The 18,301-nt window shown below is 43.6% G+C and overlaps 1 protein-coding gene across 5 annotated transcripts in view; it reads left to right on the top strand.

The window, feature by feature from the left end:
* ICA1L (islet cell autoantigen 1 like) overlaps positions 1-18,301 on the top strand; it is a 112,779-nt gene that overhangs the window by 27,299 nt on the left and 67,179 nt on the right. For all 5 annotated transcript variants that reach the window (XM_077448615.1, XM_077448611.1, XM_077448613.1 and 2 more), the window contains 2 exons: positions 11,497-11,581; positions 14,972-15,031. In XM_077448615.1, the coding sequence (XP_077304741.1) occupies positions 11,497-11,581; positions 14,972-15,031 (145 nt within the window). The remainder of the gene's footprint in view (positions 1-11,496; positions 11,582-14,971; positions 15,032-18,301) is intronic.

Here is an 18,301-nt window from a genome sequence, read left to right as displayed (position 1 = left end):
CTTTTTGTTTGGGAGCTAACAGAGGTTTAAGGCTCCTTCCTCAGCTGTGAGCAGTGTGGTTTTCACATTCATCTCCACTGATTCTTGTGTACAATAGTCTGTGTGGTGACAGAATGGAAGGTCTGAGTGGACCACAATAGCCAGGAGCTTACACCAATGTTTGTTGGAATCCTTTTGCATGGGAAACCTTGCTGTAAGGAACATTTACTTTTAAATACATGTGAAAGAGCCCTAGAATACAAAGATAGAGAGTGGAATGAGCTCTATATTTAGAGCTGAATCCTGACATATGGCAGAGGTATGCAAAGGGCATAATTGGATTCTGCTGATCAATAAAAAATACGTTCTGTGATGACCTGTGTATGCTTTATGCTAAGGGTCATTAATAGAAACCACTTATTGTGTATTTACTTGCAAGAGTTAAAGAGCCTAATTTGACAAAAGGTTTTCTAACCCACGCTAATGAAAATAAATAATTTTTCCTCTAAAACACCAACTCCTGTATAAGATATCCCCTTAATATCAATGAACGTTAAATATATAATGACATAATAGCACTAAATCTTATTATTTATTTAAAAAGCCTAATTTGCTGAAACTGTGCAAGTGCTGTGGACTGAGTAAGGGTGTGTCCGCACTATGGGGTGTTCAGAAATTGACATTGCTGAAGTGAAAGACCGAATTCTGTGGTTAGAGGAAATCTTACCACCTGGGCAAGTCCCACGTGTGAGCAAGCAGATTCCTCCTAGTTTGGGAGTCTGCTGCGGACTGGTGTAATCATCATTTGGCAGCAGTGACTCAAGCTACAAAGAGTAGCAAGACACCCTTAGTTCTGTGAAAGAGCCCCTAGCAAACTGGGTAAAAGTAAACCAGCTGAATGCTCCCTGATGATGATTTAGAAGCATTCCTAGAGAACTTTGAGCGGAATACTGTGTGAGCTGTATGGTCCAACAAATGCTGGACAGGGTATCCGGTGCCATTCTTAATGAAAAAACCCAAAGGATCTGTATGCTGATGGGTCAAAAGGGTGAGAACTATGATACATTGAAAAAAAGGTTTTACTTGCACTAGGATTCCAGCACCTGCACAGAAAGTGGAGGGGGATGGTCTGGGTCTTGAGTAAGCTAAGTGTTTGGCAGGCATAAACTAGAGCTGCACAATTAATCGTTAAAAAAATCACAATCTTGATTCAACCCCTCTGACCATCTCTATTGCAGAGTTTGCAGATTCTTTCCTATAACAAGTGGAGAGACTTATCTGCTCTCTCAGCTGTCAAAAGAAAACATTGTAACAAAGCTTCCTTCTTAGATCAAAGGGATACACCTCTGTAAAGAAAAAATCCAGGCAGTCTGCCAAGTATTCAACAATGTGTAAATGCAGGAAGTTTAACCACTTAAAGTCTAAATCTTTTTCTGACACTTCTTTCCTAAGGTAAAATCAATATTTTTTGCTAGAAAATTACTTGGAACCCCCAAACATTATATTTATTTTAGCAAAGACCCTAGGGAATAAAATGGCAATTGCTGCAATATTTTATGTCACACTGTATTTGCCCAGCAGCCTTTCAAATGCAATTTTTTGGGGAAAAAATACACTTCAATGGATTAAAAAAAACAAAAACGAAAACGGTGCTAGAATCGTGAGAGAATCGTGATCTATCTTCTAAACAAAAAAATCGTGATTCTCATTTTAGCCAGAATCGTGCAGCTCTAGTATAGACTGTCCTGCATCTACTTCAGATTCACAAGTATTGTATGGTGTGTACTTGGCATGCAGGGAGATACTGTATGAGTCCCCTGTCATTAAAACACAAGGTAACCTGGCCAGGGAGAGGTCTGTGGTTTTCCAGAGAAAGTTTGTCTGCCATCACCCCTGGCAATGGTGTAAATGTACCTGTTAAAGTGTTCCTAAATCCAGGACCCTGCATACACTATATCTGGTCTCCCACAGTACACAAAACATGGAAATGCAATTATTTTAGTAAATATAAACTGCTAAATACCTTTTCTCATCAGCAGTATATGGCAGTCTTGTGACTTTTATCAGTGTCTGGCTGAGCACTGGTTAATGCTTGTAGTAGGAGTTTTCATTCTCCTGACTGGTCCTATGAGACTGCATGACACCCCCAAAAAAACTCTCTAGCAATATACAACCTGAGCATGTGCAAAGTACCCCCCCCCCCCCCCCCCCCAGGGCTCTGCACTATCAGTCTGCAGGTAAACACACGCTTGGTGCCATGGAAAGTGTGGCTGTGATCACATACACAAGGGGGGCACGGAGAACGAACATATCCACCCTAGAATGGAGTATGGGAACAGCACAAAAAAGCCTGTATTAGAGAAATGAAACAAAGGAACAGAGAAGGTACAGTGCCTTGAAACACTATTCATACCCCTTGAAATTTTCCACATTTTGTCATGTTACAACCAAAAATGTGAATGTATTTTATTGGAATTTTATGTGATAGACCAACACAAAGTGGCACATAATTGTGAAGGGGAAGGAAAATGAAAAATGGATTTCAATATTTTTTACAAACAAATATCTGAAAAGTTTGGCGTGCATTTGTATTCAGCCCCCCTGAGTCAATACTTTGAGGAACCACCTTTCATTGAAATTACAGCTGCAAGTCTTCTTGGGGATGTCTCTACCAGCTTTGCACATCTAAAGAGTGACATTTTTGCCCATTCTTCTTTGCAAAATAGCTTTAGAAATGTCAGATTGGATAAAGACCGTCTGTGAACAGCAATTTTCAAGTCTTGGCACATAGTCTTAATTGGATTTAGGTCTGGACTTTGACTGGGCCATTCTAATACATGAATATGCTTTGATCTAAACCATTCCATTGTAGTTCTGGCTGTATGCTTAGGGTCAATGTCCTTGCTGGAAGGTGAACCTCTGCCCCAGTCTCAAGTCTTTTGCAGACTCTAAAGTCTCGTTTACATGATCGGATTTTCCGACAGGAAATGTGTGATGACAGGCTGTTGCCAGAAAATCCGACCGTGTGTATGCTCCATCGGACAATTGTTGTCGGATTTTCCACAGACAAATGTTGGATAGCAGGTTTTATCATTTTCTGCGGACAAATGTGTGTTGTCGGATTTTCCAAGCATGTGTACGCAAATCCGTCGGGAAAAACTCCAAAGTACAAACACACATGCTCGGAAGCAAGGTCGAGCCAGAAGCGGTCAGTCTTGTAAACTAGCATTCGTAATGGAGAATTAACATTTGTGACGTGGCAAATTATGAAATGTCGAAATGCAGCGCACATTCTCTTCTTCTTTAATGGGATAATAATGAAACTGCTTTGCTGGTGATACTGATGAAGTTATTACAAACAAATTTTCAAAGGCTTTTTTTTGTCTAGTGATATCAAGAATAATTATTATTATAATTGTTTATAATTATTATTATTATTTTTTTAAACGTAACTGCCTACTCCCAAACTGTCATTTGAAGTAAAACACATAGCCAAGTATTCTCCACAATTGTGTTTATTGTGCATTAAAAAAAAAAAAATTAGACATGCTATCTGCCAATAGAACTTAACCAAAAAGAGCATTCTATACATCCAAAAATATAGAAAATATACAAAATCAAATCATTATTCAACCAAAAAAATAATGTCAAAGCAATAACTCCAAGGCCAATAATAAATAACATTTTATCTCCTCCGATTTCCCAACATGGCTGGTTGAGGAACTGCCATTCAGAAACTAACTGAAAAGCATGAAATGAAAAGCGCAAATCAACACTTGCCAAACTTCTACTAACACCAAATTAGCAGAAGGAGACCAAAGGGTGGCGCTAAAGAGCTGAAAAACAACGTAGTACGTCACTACGTTCTTATTTGTGGGCCAACACCCTTCGGAAAAAAGTCCAGGGTTTTGTTGGCCAACAATCTGATCGTGTGCACGAGGCTTAACAGGTTTTCTTCTAAAGCCTTGTACACACAGTACGATTGTTGGCAGGGGATTGTCTGTTGACAGACTGTTGTCCTAAAATCTTACCTTTTGGCAATTGTTGTCCAACTTTCGGCCAACAAATGTTGGATGACAGGCTAGTAAATTTTCGGCAGACACCGGTTTGATGTCAGATTTTCATATAGTCAGTACACAAATCCGTCACACAAAAGTCGAAAGTACAAACACGCATGCTCAGAATCAATGCTCACCAAACACAAAATTAGCAGAAGGGGCCCAAAGGGTGGCGCTCAAGAGCTGAAATTCCTCGTAGTACGTCACTATGTTCATGTTTGTGGCATGACAATTGTGTACTGTTGGTATGAAAGACAAGAGCCTGGCACACGCCCTTTTGACAAAAATCAGGCGCTCCATGTGCCAACAATTGTACCGTGTGCACGAGGCTTTAGATTGCCCTGCATTTGGCTCCATCCATCTTCCTACCAACTCTGACCAGCTTCCCTGTCCCTGCTAAAGAAAAGCATCCCCACAGCATGATGCTGCCACCACGTTTAACGGTAGGGATGGTGTGTTCAGGGTGATGTACAGTTTTAGTTTCACATAGAATTTTGTTTTTAGGCCAAAAAGTTCAATTTTGGTCTCGTATGAACAGAGCACCTTCTTCCATATGTTTGCTGTGTCCTCCAACATGGCTTCTCACAAACAGGACTTCTTATGGCTTTCTTTCAACAATGGCTTTCTTCTTGTCACTGTTCCATAAAGGCCAGCTTTATGGAGTACACGACTGATAGTTGTCCTGTGGACAGATTCTCCCACCTAAACCGTGGATCTTTGCAGCTCCTCCAGAGTCACCATGGGCCTCTTGGCTGCTTTTCTGATTAATGCTCTCCTTGCCTGTTTAGGTGGACGGCCATGTCTTGGTAGGTTTGCAGTTGTGCCATTCTTTTTCCATTCTCGGATGATGGTTTGAACAGTGCTCCGTGAGATGTTCAGAGCTTGGGATATTTTTTTATAACCTAACCCTGCTTTAAATTTCTCCACAACTTTATCCCTGACCCATCTGATGCGTTCCTTGGCCTTCATGATGCTGTTTGTTCACTAAGGTTCTCTAACAAACCTCTGAGGGCTTCACAGAACAGAGCTGTATTTATACTGAAATTCAATTACACACAGGTGGACTCTATTTACTAATTAGATGACTTCTGAGGGCAATTGGTTCCACTAGATTTTAGTTAGGGGTATCAGATATTTATTTGTAAAAAATCTGAAAATCATGTATCGTTTTCCTTCTCCTTCACAATAAGATGCCGCTTTGTGTTGGTCTATTGCATAAAGTTACAATAAAATATGTTTACGATTTTTGGTTGTAACATGACAAAATGTGGAAAATGTCAAGGGGTATGAATACTTTTTCAAGGCACTGTACATTCTGCTTGCAGTATTGTACAAATGATTTAGGTAGGTGTGAAGAAATGCTGTAAACTAAGTATACTTATATAAATAAATATATATATTTTAATTGTTTATTTATATCAAATCACAAAATGCAAAGTGAGCAAACAGAAGAAAAATCTAAATCAAATCAATCTTTGTTGTGATTACTCTTGGCCTTCAAACCAGCATCAATACTTACACTTACACAAAGTCAGGGATTTTGTAGGATTAGAGTCTGGTGTATGATTAACCAGGTATACCAAGCAGGTGCCAATGATCATCAATTTCATGTGTAGGTTAAAACACACAAATTGAAATAGAAATAGCTGTGTAGGCAGCTTAAGGCTGGGTTCACACTGGTACAACCTGAAAGTCGTACGACTGTGGATCCGACTTGAAGTCCGACATCCATCCGACTTCAATGAATGGTAATCCAACTTTGATCTCAACAATACCAGGCACTTTGTGTCTGGTATGACTCTATAGGGGAATCTCCACACCAAATAATAGCATGGCAAAAAAATAGCATGGGGTTTCCTCTCCAAGAGCATACCAGGCTCTTCAGTCTGGTATGGATTTTAATGGGAACCGTGGGGGGTTTCCCCCCCCCCAAAATCCATACCAGACCCTTATCCCAGCACGCAGCCCGGCAGGTCAGGAAAGGAAGTGGGGACAAGTGAGCGCCTCTCCCCCCAAACCATACCAGGCCACATGCCCTTAACATGGGGGGGGGCGATGGGTGCTTTAGGGCAGGTTGATGAGGACAACAGCCATGTTGATGAGGACAAGGACCTCTTCCCGACAACCCTGGCCGGTGGTTGTTGGGCTCTGCGGGTAGGGGGGCTTATCAGAATCTGGAAGCCCCTTTTTAACAATGGGTTCCCAGATCCCAGCCCCCACCCTATGTGAGTGAGTATAGGGTACTCATTCACCTAAAAAATAAATAAAAAAAGTATCAAAAATAAAAACAGTGCACAGGTTTTTCACAAAGTAATTTATTAAATCAGCCTCGGTGTCTCTTCCGATTTCTTCTCCCTTTCCGGCTCTTCTCTGTATTCTGGCAATGTCTTCTTCCTCTGCTGGTTCTCCTCCGCTGATGTCTTCTAGCCCTCTCCAGTTCTTCTTTGTCTGCTGTCTTCTGCCTCTGCCGAGTCTCCTTTCCTCTGTTCTTCCTCCGATGTTGACTCGATGCTCTCTCCTGCTCGAAAGCTGGGCCCGGCTATGCACAAAAATACACAAAAATTTAAATACTGAAAAATACAGGCAGATGCTTATCCATCATGGCATACCATCAGGAAAGCGTGTGATTGGCCCCAAATGTATTCTGCAGCAAGACGACCCCAAACATACAGCCAATGTTATTAAGAACTATATTCAGTTTAAAGAACAAGGAGTCCTGGAAGTGATGATTTGGCCCCCACAGTGCCCTGATCTCAACATCCTCAAGTCTGTCTGAAATAGCAAGAAGAGACAGAAGGATTTGAGGCAGCCTTCATCCACAGAAGATCTTTGGCTTAGTTCTCCAAGATGTTTGGAACAACCTACCTGCTGAATTTCTTCAAAAACTGTGCGCAAGTGTACCTAGAGGAATTAATGATGCTTTGAAGGCAAAGGGTGGTCACAGCAAATACTGATTTTGATTTGTATTTCTCTTCTGTTCATTTACTTTCCATTTTGTTAACAGATAAAAATAAACTATTAACACTTCTATTTCTGAAAGCATTCTTAATTTACAGAATTTTTACCTACCTGCCTAAAACTTTTGCACAGTAGTGTATGTTTGGACTTTTATTTTATTTAAAAAAAAAAGTTTAGTGTCAGGACTTTCTTACGGAATAAGAGTTCTGGAAATGATTTGCCAGCCAATAACAGGCTATGAAATTGTCTGCCGTGGTGTGGGAGTGACCCCAGCTGGGGGACTAGCTAGGTATTGGGAGAGTAACTTCCCTGTGCATGTCTCTGTATAGTGAGAAGGCAAGGATTAAAGGTAAAATTTTAAATATTCTAATAATTAATGCAACAACCCATGTTTTTATATACCGAGTCAGCTGAGCAAAGTGCTAATCTAAATGTGTTTAGGGGTGACCACTAAAGAAAGTGTACAGTTTACCCTAGCAGGTGTCCCTAGAAATCTCTGAGAGGCCCGAAGTGCCAGGACAACTGTGGTGCTGCCCTAGTGGGTGAGCGTGTTCTTCAAAGAGAAAATACTGTATATGTACTGAATAAAGGCCATAAGCTCACAATAATGGAAATATGTTCATACAGTCTGATATGACCAAAGATGTAATGTACAAAACTCCAGTTTACAGTTACAGTTTGTATTGTTAGGCTCGGTTCACACAAGGGCGACTTGTCCAGGCGACTTCGCCGCCTGACAAGTCGCGCCCCGTTCTGTACTACGGAACCGTTCTAATAGGAGTGACTCAAGTCGCTCCGACTTAGAAAAAAGGTTCCTGTACTACTTTTGCGGCGACTTCGGGCGACTTGCATTGACTTCTATACAGAAGTCGTTTTGCAAGTCGCCGCTGAGGTCGCGGCAGGTCGCGGCGCTGCAAGTCGTGCCGCCTACTGTGTGAACCGAGCCTTAGGGTAATGTGATCACTGCCTACCTGAAATTGTGTGCTAAATATTCTGCGTGAGTTTGAATAAAGTGAGTTCCAGTTTGCATCTAAGCTAGCGTTGCCTAGCCCTGGGTGCTCAGCTACAAATACTGGGTTCCTGGGTCTAGACTGGAGGAAGCTATATCTTGACTGAGGCTACCAAGAAAATCCCACGTTTTGGTTGAGACCAGAACATTCATAAAGGGTGAAAACTTCCAATGGGGACACTAGTTCGGGTGACCCTGGGGAAAACCATGTATTCCCTCACTTTGGACGGATTTCTTCTAAATTCCTATTTCAGCTTTGGGAAAGGAAATCCTCAATGAGACACAGATGGCAAAAAAAAAAACTGACGGGTTATAATTCTCCCTTTATGATAGTGAAATATTATGAATGTGGGAAATACACGGTATTAAGAACTGGGGTATGAGAACTTTTGATCAGGGTCATTTTTGTAGCTTCTGTTGTGATTATGATTTAAAAAGAGTAAACACAGTTGATTGATAATAAATGGCTTCAGCCAAACACTAACCATGAGTGAAAGAAAAGTTTTTGTGTTATCATTCATATTCTCTGAAAAATGGCCAAGAAATCATAAATTCTGCCAAGGTATGTAAACTTATGAGCACAACTGTAGTTCCAGAATAAAGTGTATCCCAATGAGAATTAATTTTTTATATCAATGATAAAAAAGGAGGAGGGGGGTGTCTTCCAGTGTCCGTAGAAAACCTTCAACCTTGAGTCTTAACACACCACCATTTGTGCTCAGTGTTAATAATGTTCTCACCTGATTCTATGCTGCCATTAGCAGCAAGCAGTAGACTTGTGCACAATGGAAAATTTTGTTTTAGTTTCGGTTTCGTTGTCATTCGTAAAATACATCATTTCGTTCTGTTATATTCGTTATGTTACGTTAATAAGTTTTTGGATAATTTGTTATTATTCGTAGAGTGTCGAATCCATTCGTTCGTATTCGTTGAAATTCGCTATTTATGTATGTATAGACATTCGTGATAATGATTCGTAGTTTGGAAAGTCGTTTTTTTATTGAATCTTTTAACACACACAATGATAACGTCTCTTCTCCTCGGCTCAAATACAATACAACACGCTTCTAACTCAGCTCTCAGGAATGCACTTTGCCAGTAATCCATCCTCCGGCACAAAATTAATTAGCTGATTGGACTATAAGATTTACTTTGAGCTGACCTTTTGTTTCATTAGACCTTTAAAGAATTACCGAATTAATTTGAATTCATTCGTTATATTTCTTTCGTATTCGTTGTTATTCGTTATTTTTTTATTCGGATGCATCCGAATGTCTGAAAGATGCAAAATTCGGCCGAATTTTGGTTCGTTACAAAACGAATTGCACAAGCCTAGCAAGCAGTGCTTCAATATCAGATAGAAACTGCCAGCCTCTCATACATGACCATCCAACTGCTAGATAGGCTTACAGGTGTCCAAAGTTCTGATGTTTGCCAGAAGGAAGTCTCACACTGTGCATACAAGGGTTGTATGGAAAGAGGGTGCTCGCTACATCTGAGGGTCTCATATAGTGTAATAATTTTAATAAAACGTAAAGAATCCACACAATCGCATACTTCCAAAAGGGTAACATGGCATATAAAAACAGCAATTCAAATCCAGTTACTAAGATGGCCGCCAATTCTGATCCACGGAAACGACGGCGTGCATTATTAGCACTGAGCACAAATAGTGGTGTGCTTAAGATTCAAAGTAGAAGGTTTTCTTTGGACACTTGAAGCCACCCCTTCTCTCCCCCCCCCCCCCCCTTCCCCTTTTTTTTCTCATTGATAAAAAAAAAATAATAATTTTCGATAGAATACACTTTATTCTGGGACTTTTTTGATTCAATATATCACCACAGTTAATATGACTTTATTGCTTTACATATAAATTTATGTGTGTGTATAGAGGAGCTGCACGTTATTGTTTCAGTTGGGTTTTGTATATAGATCTATTGCTAGCTGTCTTCTGTATACCTCTAACACAGACTTCTTTATTTACTATTTACTTTGTGGTACATGGGAACCCTAGAATACTAAGGGAATAAAACTGCAGCTCTGGTCCTGGTCTCCGTGTATCCCAGAGGGAGTAAAAGCACCTCATCACCCACTGGTATGAGGGGTCATAGGAATCTGATGAGTTCTCAAGAGTGAAGATGGTGACACAGATAGAATTTTATGTGCATAATCACTGCATGAGTACTTAAAGAAGCACAGCACAAAGCATTGTTTAATTTTTAAACTGGACATTTTGTTGATTGAAGCACGTTTATATAATAAAGCGCTTCATCATGTTGTGAATATACATTTCAATATTACTTATTCCCTGTACACATGATCGGACTTTCCGACAACAAAACCGTGGAATTTTGCCCGAAGGGTGTTGGCTCCAACTTGTCTTGCATACACACAGTCACACAAATGTCGTCCAACAATTAAAATGTAGTGACATACAAGACGTACGGCGAGCCGATAAAAAGGAAGTTCAATCGTCATGTGATATGTCCATTACGAACGATAGTTTTACAAGACTGAGTGCTTTCGGCTCGTCCTTGATTATGAGCATGCGTGTTTGTACTTTTGACTTTTGTCCAATGGACTTGTGTACACACGATTGGAAAGTCCAACAACACACATTTGTTGGCGGAAAATTTGAGAGCATGCTAGCCAACGTTTGTTGGCGGAAAGTCCCACAACAAATGTCCGATGGAGCATATACACAGTCGGACTTTCCGCCAACAAGCTCGCATCCAACATTTCCCATCGGAAAATCCGATCGTGTGTACGCAGCATAAGGTTTTTTTAAGCACAGTAATCATATGGTATACACAAGCGCTGTGTAAATATATGCATGAAGTATTTTAGTCTGAATATTGTTTGGTTTTCAAACAAAGCAGCAATAGGGGTTGTTGTGGCTTGGGGGTTTTTGGTTATATCTGCCCATGACCCTGTTGCTAGTTCGCCAGTTTTCCTTCCTTGGACCACTGCAGACCAGGATCGTTCCACAAGAGATGCAGTTTTACAGTTGTTCTGACCCAGTGGTCTCACCATTAAAATTTGTCCCTTGTCAAAGTCACTCAAATTCTTGTGCTTGTTTTCAACACATCAACTTCAGGGACAACATATTCACTTGCTGCCTAAAATAACCCATCCACGTTCAGGTGCCATTGGCACAAGATAATCTGTGTCATTCATTTTACCTGTCGGTGGTCATACTATTATGGCTGATCAATGTTTCAGCTAGTTTATATTTCTATTCACTTCTCTTTGTTTAAAATCCTCTTACTAATTAGAAAATGTTGATCTAGACAATAAAAGTCACACTTTGATCTTCACAAATAATAGGGAATTGTTCAAGCAGTTCAATGCAATTCGGGCTGTATTTTTGGTATTCCAGATTCAAAATCTCCAATCAGTTGCATAATACCGGGCGTATCAGAAGACCATGGTATAATGTATAAATAATGATGTGCGATCTTTATCTGCCATTTTTTGTGATATTTATTTCAGCCTACCAAGCAGCAGGAATATACAGGCAACACAAGCAAGAATGGACAAGAAGGGGAAATGACGAGCAACCAAGAAGCAAATTCCAGTAAGTTTATATTGTTTAATTTAAACATTTTAAAAATTACTGTTGTATTTGCATCTAATGCCGCGTACACACGACCAAACTTTTCGAGGGACTAAGTTCGGCGGTCTTCCCGACGGACTTTCGGCGGAGTTCCGATGGACTTACCGAACGAACGGACTTGGCCACACACAAGCACACCAAAGTCCGACGGATTCGAACGTGATGACATACGACCGGACTAGAATAAGGAAGTTCATAGCCAGTAGCCAATAGCTGCCCTAGCATCGGTTTTCGTCCGTCAGACTAGCATACAGACGAACAGATTTTTCGACCGGACTCGAGTCTGTCGGAAAGATTTGAAACATGTTTTATTTCTAGGTCTGTTGGACTATTTGGGGAAAAAAAGTCCGCTGGAGCCCATACACAATCGTAATATACGACGGATTTATTCCATCAGACCTAGTCCGTCAAAGTCTGGTCGTGTGTATGCGGCATAAGACTACATTCACATGGGCAGCTTATCCTGGTGCACATTGCAACTGCTGCTATGAGAACCTAAGTGTGTCTGCTGATCCCATTCACTATAATGACAGATCACCGGTGGCCACAGCTATTCGGGGCTGTCCACACAGCCAGCAATTACCTGCAGTGATCGCTGCTGGATGTACTTTTTTTTTTTTCACCTGTGTGACTGCTGCCTTAGTGTATTCATGCAAGTTCTGTTTATCAGAAAGCCTATTTAGGAATCCTGCTTGTGAATGTAAACAGAACAATAACTTGCAGACGCAAAGCAATCAAAAGTACAGGCTCCAAAATAAGTGCAATATTCTTTAACGGTAGTGCCACCAACCACTTAAATTTTCCTTCTATCATCCTGCCCCCCCCCCCCCTCCCGCTGCTTTGTCAGTAGAACCTTGTCCTTTATGTGTCTAAAGCCGCGTACACACGTAGCGGTATGTCCGACGTACTTAGTCTGGCGGACTTACCGCCAGACTGTCCGTCGGACTTTCCGAACGGGCTACTTGCCCACACACGGCACTTTTTGAGCGGACTAATACGGCGTACTAAGTCCGCCGTACTATCCGCCCTACTTTTGAAATGAACGGACTCGCCCACACACGCAGAGGAAAGTCCGCTCATTTCGAGCGCGTCTCCAGGTAGGCGGGGCCCGCGAAGGAGACGTCGCTGGCCCCGCCACCTGCTATGGACTTAAAGGGGAACCCCAACCCCAAAAATCGGCGTGGGGGTCCCCCCCAAGTCCACAACAGACCCTTGTCCGAGCACGCTACCCGGCCGGCCAGGAAAGGGGGGGGGGCGAGCGAGCGCCCCTCCCTCCTGAGCCGTACCAGGCCACGTGCCCTCAACATGGGGGGTGACTTGGGGAAGGGGGGGCCGCGCGCCCCCCCACCCCAAAGCACCTTGTCCCCATGTTGATGAGGACAATGGCCTCTTCCCGACAACCCTGGCCGTTGGTTGTCGGGGTCTGCGGGCGGGGGGCTTATCGGAATCCGGGAGCCCCCTTTAATAAGGGGGCCCCCCACCCTATGTGAATGAGTATGGGGTACATGGTACCCCTACCCATTCACCTGTAAAATAAAAGTACAAAAAAAACACAACACACGAGATAAAATACTTTATTGCACAGCTCCGGGGGTCTTCCGTCTTCGGGGGTCTTCTCGCCGGACTCCTCCGCTATCTTCTTGTAGCTCTTTTGCTAGCGGAGGAGTCCGGCTTTCTTCCTCGCCGCCGGCCTCTTATTCCAACTTCGGGGGTCTTGTCCCCCTCTTCAGTTCTTCTGCCGGGCCACCGCGCCTTCTTATAGCTCTTTTACAGGCGGTGGCCCGGTCTTCTGTCGCCGCCGCCGCCTTCCGTTCTTCTTCTTCTTCTTCTCCAGGAGATGTTGACTCGACGATCTCTCCGGCCGCAATGCCAGGGACGCGCTGCACTGCCACTTATATAGGGACAAGGGGCGGTGTCACATGGGTTTATGTCACATGGGTTGGTGTCACATGGTGACCCCGCCCCCTTACGATGTCACAGTCCCGGAGGATGCTGGGACTGTCGCCATGTGACATCAACCCATGTGACATCGCCCCTTGTCCCTATATAAGTGGCAGCGCAGCGTGTCCCTGGCATTGCGGCCGGAGAGATCGTCGAGTCAACATCTCCTGGAGAAGAAGAAGAAGAAGAAGAACGGAAGGCGGCGGCGGCGACAGAAGACCGGGCCACCGCCTGTAAAAGAGCTATAAGAAGGCACGGTGGCCCGGCAGAAGAACTGAAGAGGGGGACAAGACCCCCGAAGTCGGAAGAAGAGGCCGGCGGCGAGGAAGAAAGCCGGACTCCTCCGCTAGCAAAAGAGCTACAAGAAGATAGCGGAGGAGTCCGGCGAGAAGACCCCCGAAGACGGAAGACCCCCGGAGCTGTGCAATAAAGTATTTTATCTCGTGTGATGTGTTTTTTTGGTACTTTTATTTTACAAGTGAATGGGTAGGGGTACATTGTACCCCATACTCATTCACATAGGGTGGGGGGCCGGTATCCGGGGGCCCCCTTATTAAAGGGGGCTCCCGGATTCCGATAAGCCCCCCGCCCGCAGACCCCGACAACCAACGGCCAGGGTTGTCGGGAAGAGGCCCTTGTCCTCATCAACATGGGGACAAGGTGCTTTGGGGTGGGGGGGCCGCGCGGCCCCCCTTTCCCCAAGGCACCCCCCATGTTGAGGGCACGCGGCCTGGTACGGCTCAGGAGGGGGGACGCGCTCGCTCGCCCCCCCTTTCCTGGCCGGCCGGGTAGCGTGCTCGGACAAGGGTCTGTTGTGGACTTGGGGGGGACCCCCACGCCGATTTTTTTCGGTGTTGGGGTTCCCCTTTAAGTCCATACCAGGTGGCGGGGCCAGCGACGTCTCCTTCGCGGGCCCCGCCTACCTGGAGACCCGCTCAAAATGAGCGGACTTTTCTCCGGGCAGGAAAAGTCCGCTCATTTCAAAAGTACGGCGGACTGGCATACACATGGCCGGATTTTCCGCCGAAATGCGAGTCCGGTGGGAAGATTGGAGTGCAACACGGCATTCTAAGTCCGCCGTACTTTCGGGTCAAAAAAGTATGCCGGAGGCTACACACGGGGGGGATTGTTTGGCGGACTTGAGTTTGCCGGACTTTTCCACCGGATTGTTTGATCGTGTGTACGCGGCATAACTCTTCCTATATGTGGCAAGTATACTTCCTGTAAGGTAGGGAACTATCACAGAGGATCAACATTTCGACCTTTAACACTTTGTCCCTGACACTTTATTTATTGTACATTATAATGGAGTCATGTGAACACTTGCTTACTGGAATTTTCATTTTTATCTTACAACATGAATGTACATTATAGAAAAACTGTACTAGCATCCTTTGTTTTTAATCATAGGTAATGTGAATGGGAATCTTTTTGATTTTGATGTTACTGAAAAAGCTGCTTTTCAAGAGGGTAAGTTCACTTGTAAGATATGGTAAAGAAGAACAACTAAAATTATTAGTGTCTCCAATCTGCCAATTAAAATGCAGGGTATAGTGGCAGTGTCTTTGTAAAGGGCCCCTAGCCCCTATTATACTCGCACACGTTACCAGCACTACCTCGGTGCCCCTGCCTCCTTTGCAGCCTGCACTGAAATCCTAGATGTTGGTATCAAGGGGAACGGTGACAGTGTAACAGTGTTTGGGCTCAGCAAACTTGGGCACTATAACTTGGGATGAGGTCACGTGTTCCCCCCACTTAAAAAGTACTATCATCATTGGCTGCAAGCGTCATCATCGGCTTCAAGGTAAGAGTGGTGTGGGAGCAGTAGTAAGATGAATATAACTGAGGAGGTGGGTTACCCTGCATGGGTAAGGTGACGGTATCGCTTTAAGGAGACTGTCACTTTACACATTAAAAGTCTCATTAACAATGACATCAAGACATACTGTATGCCATCTCATTATAGAGAATTTCTTCTTAGATTTGTATGAGGTCAAACCTTATGAAGGAAAAGGGATATACACACAGAAGGGCCCAGTAAATAACTAGACTAAAGATATCCAATGTACTACTAAAAGTCCTAAACACAGAGATAAATGTAGATTTAGAAAACACGCCTTTCTTAGTGCCACGCTTAATATTTGGATTCCCAGGGAGTTCCCTTATAATGAAATTGCTCTTGCATGTGTGGTGTGTGTGTGTGTGTGTGTTTTTTTTATATTTTTTTTTATTGATTTTGTCTAAATATTTTATTTGGCTTGGTACATTGTGAACTTCAGTTGTTCTGTTGCAGGAACCTCTCTGGTATTGGGTTTCATATTTAGATTCCGCTTTCTCTATTAGGGTTAGGACTTTACCAGCATTAGACTATCTTGGGAGATTATATCAATTGGCTGAGAAAATGTATCACAGCCAAACAACTCTCCTCCTGAGAAGGCTCAGTCAAAGAATGTCTGCTAGGTTTTTTTAGGGGTTATTCACATATGTTTTCTTGATTTGCCTGCCAATTGCCAGATTGGGTAAAATTTTTACACCTTTTAGGCTGAGTTCACTTATGTGCAAATTGGATGCGGCGAGTCACCAATTCGCATGACAGGTGAGTGTAACCGGCTCTAAATGGACCTGGTTCACACAGGTCCGGGGCGGCCATGGAGCGTATTGCAAAAGGGTCCTGTGCATGTTTGGGTCAGGTTCTGGTGCGAATTCAGGCATAAAGTCGGACCTGAATCACACCTGAACCAGTAGACAGACACTCATCAGAACCAAGGCCCGAACCTGTGGCTGCATATATGTGAACCGGTCACACTTAGGCTATTTTCACACTGAGGCATTTTTTCAGGCGCTTTAGCCCTAGAAAACTGCCTCACCTGCAGCCCTAGTGGGAAAGACCGAGACATGTTTTTTTTATGTGCCCCACATCACAGCTGGGCAAGTTTAGTGTTCCAGTCACCAACCTTCTATGAAATTCCGTCTGATCGATTATGCCAATATCCAGAAAAATATACTTATAGTTTGCATTTACAACTGTCATCAGGATGATGCTGAAGAAGCCCTTGTAGTTATAAAAATAGGACCCTGATTTGAGAGGGGGGCTTATGCCGCATACACAAGATCAGACTATCTGGCGGACTTTTTCTTTCCAAAAGTCCGGCGGACTTAGAAAGAAGTTTTGACTCAAAATTGTCCGCCTGTCTGTGTGCTAGTCCGCTGGACTTTTGAAATGAACGGACTGGCCCACACACAGAGAAGAGTCCATTCATTTTGAACGCGGCTCCAGGTAGACGGGACTAGCAAAGGAGGTCAATGTCGCTGCCTCCATCGGCAAGCTTGACACCTCGCTAGCCCCGTCACCTGGTATGGACTTAAAGGGGAAGCCCTACGCCGAAAAAATGGCACGGGGAGCCCCCCAAAGTCCATATCAGACCCTTATCCGAGCACACAGCCCAGCCGGTCAGGAAAGAGGGTGTGGACGAGCGAGAGCCTCCCTCCTGAGCCATACCAGGCCGCGTGTCCTCAACATGGGGGATGCTTTGCTGAAGGGGGGGCCCTGCGTGCCCCTCCACCCCAAAGTACCTTGTCCCCATGTTGATGAGGACAAGGGCCTCTTCCCGACAACCCTGGCCGTTGGTTGTCAGGGTATGTGGTCGGGGGGCTTATCGGAATCCGGGAGCCCCTTTAATAAGGGGGCCCCAGATACCGGCCCCCCACTCTATGTGAATGAGTATTGGGGTACCATGTACTCCTACCCATTCACCTGGTGAAAAAAGTGTAAAGAAAAAAACACAACACGTCTTTAAAATAATTTATTGGACAGCTCCGGTTGTCTTCCCTCTTGGGGGGTCTTCTAGCAGGACTCCTCTATCTTCTGCTAGCTCTTTTACTAGCAGAGGAGTCCAGCTTTCTTCTTCATCATCGCCGCCGCTGTGCGGGGGTCTACTTCCAGATTCGGGGGTCTTGTCCCCCTCTTCGGGGGTCTTGTTCCCCTCTTCTGTTCTTCTTGCCGGGCCTCCACTATCTTCTTATAGCTCTTTTACTAGCGGTGGCCCGGTCTAGAAGAACCGAAGAGGGGGACAAGACCCCCAAAGTCGGAAGAAGAGGCTGCGGCGACAGAAGACCGAAGATTGATTGCTACATTGTGTTAACTGGCCACAGGCAGAAGTCTACAGGATTTAAAATTTACTACAGGCACTTCCAAGCAAAAGGTCTTGGTGTTATCATACCTGAAACCTGTTGAGCCATCATTCAAGTCCTACAGAATGACTACATCAAGTGCATATATTTTAACCAACATTTTTTTAACCAAAAAAAGTGTTGAAGTAACATTTGCACAGAATAAAATATATTCTAAACACATTTATATGTCATAAATTCTTCTTTCTATATTAGTTTCCAAAAAATGCTGAGGAGTGGAAGGAAATTGCCCAAAAGTTTTATGAACACTGTCATTTTCCTAATTGCAGAGGAGCAATAGATGGGAAACACGTAAGAATAAGCCCCCCTCCCAAATCAGGGTCCTATTTTTATAACTACAAGGGCTTCTTCAGGATCATCCTGATGACAGTTGTAAATGCAAACTATGAGTATATTTTTCTGGATATTGGAAAGAATGGCCGTAATTCTGATGGTGGCACAATCGATCAGACGGAATTTCATAGAAGGTTGGTGAATGGAACAATAAACTTGCCCAGCTGTGACGTGAATGTTGAAAATCTCAACTTTGTGTTCATAGCAGATGATGCC

This window comes from Lithobates pipiens, unplaced genomic scaffold (genome assembly GCF_037356315.1).
Source record: "Lithobates pipiens isolate NorthernLeopardFrog02 unplaced genomic scaffold, aLitPip1_a1.2 Scaffold_22, whole genome shotgun sequence".
In the NCBI taxonomy this organism is placed as follows: Eukaryota; Metazoa; Chordata; class Amphibia; order Anura; family Ranidae; genus Lithobates; species Lithobates pipiens.
Note: the sequence above shows the minus strand (reverse complement) of the source record. Positions and strands in the feature narration are given on the sequence as shown.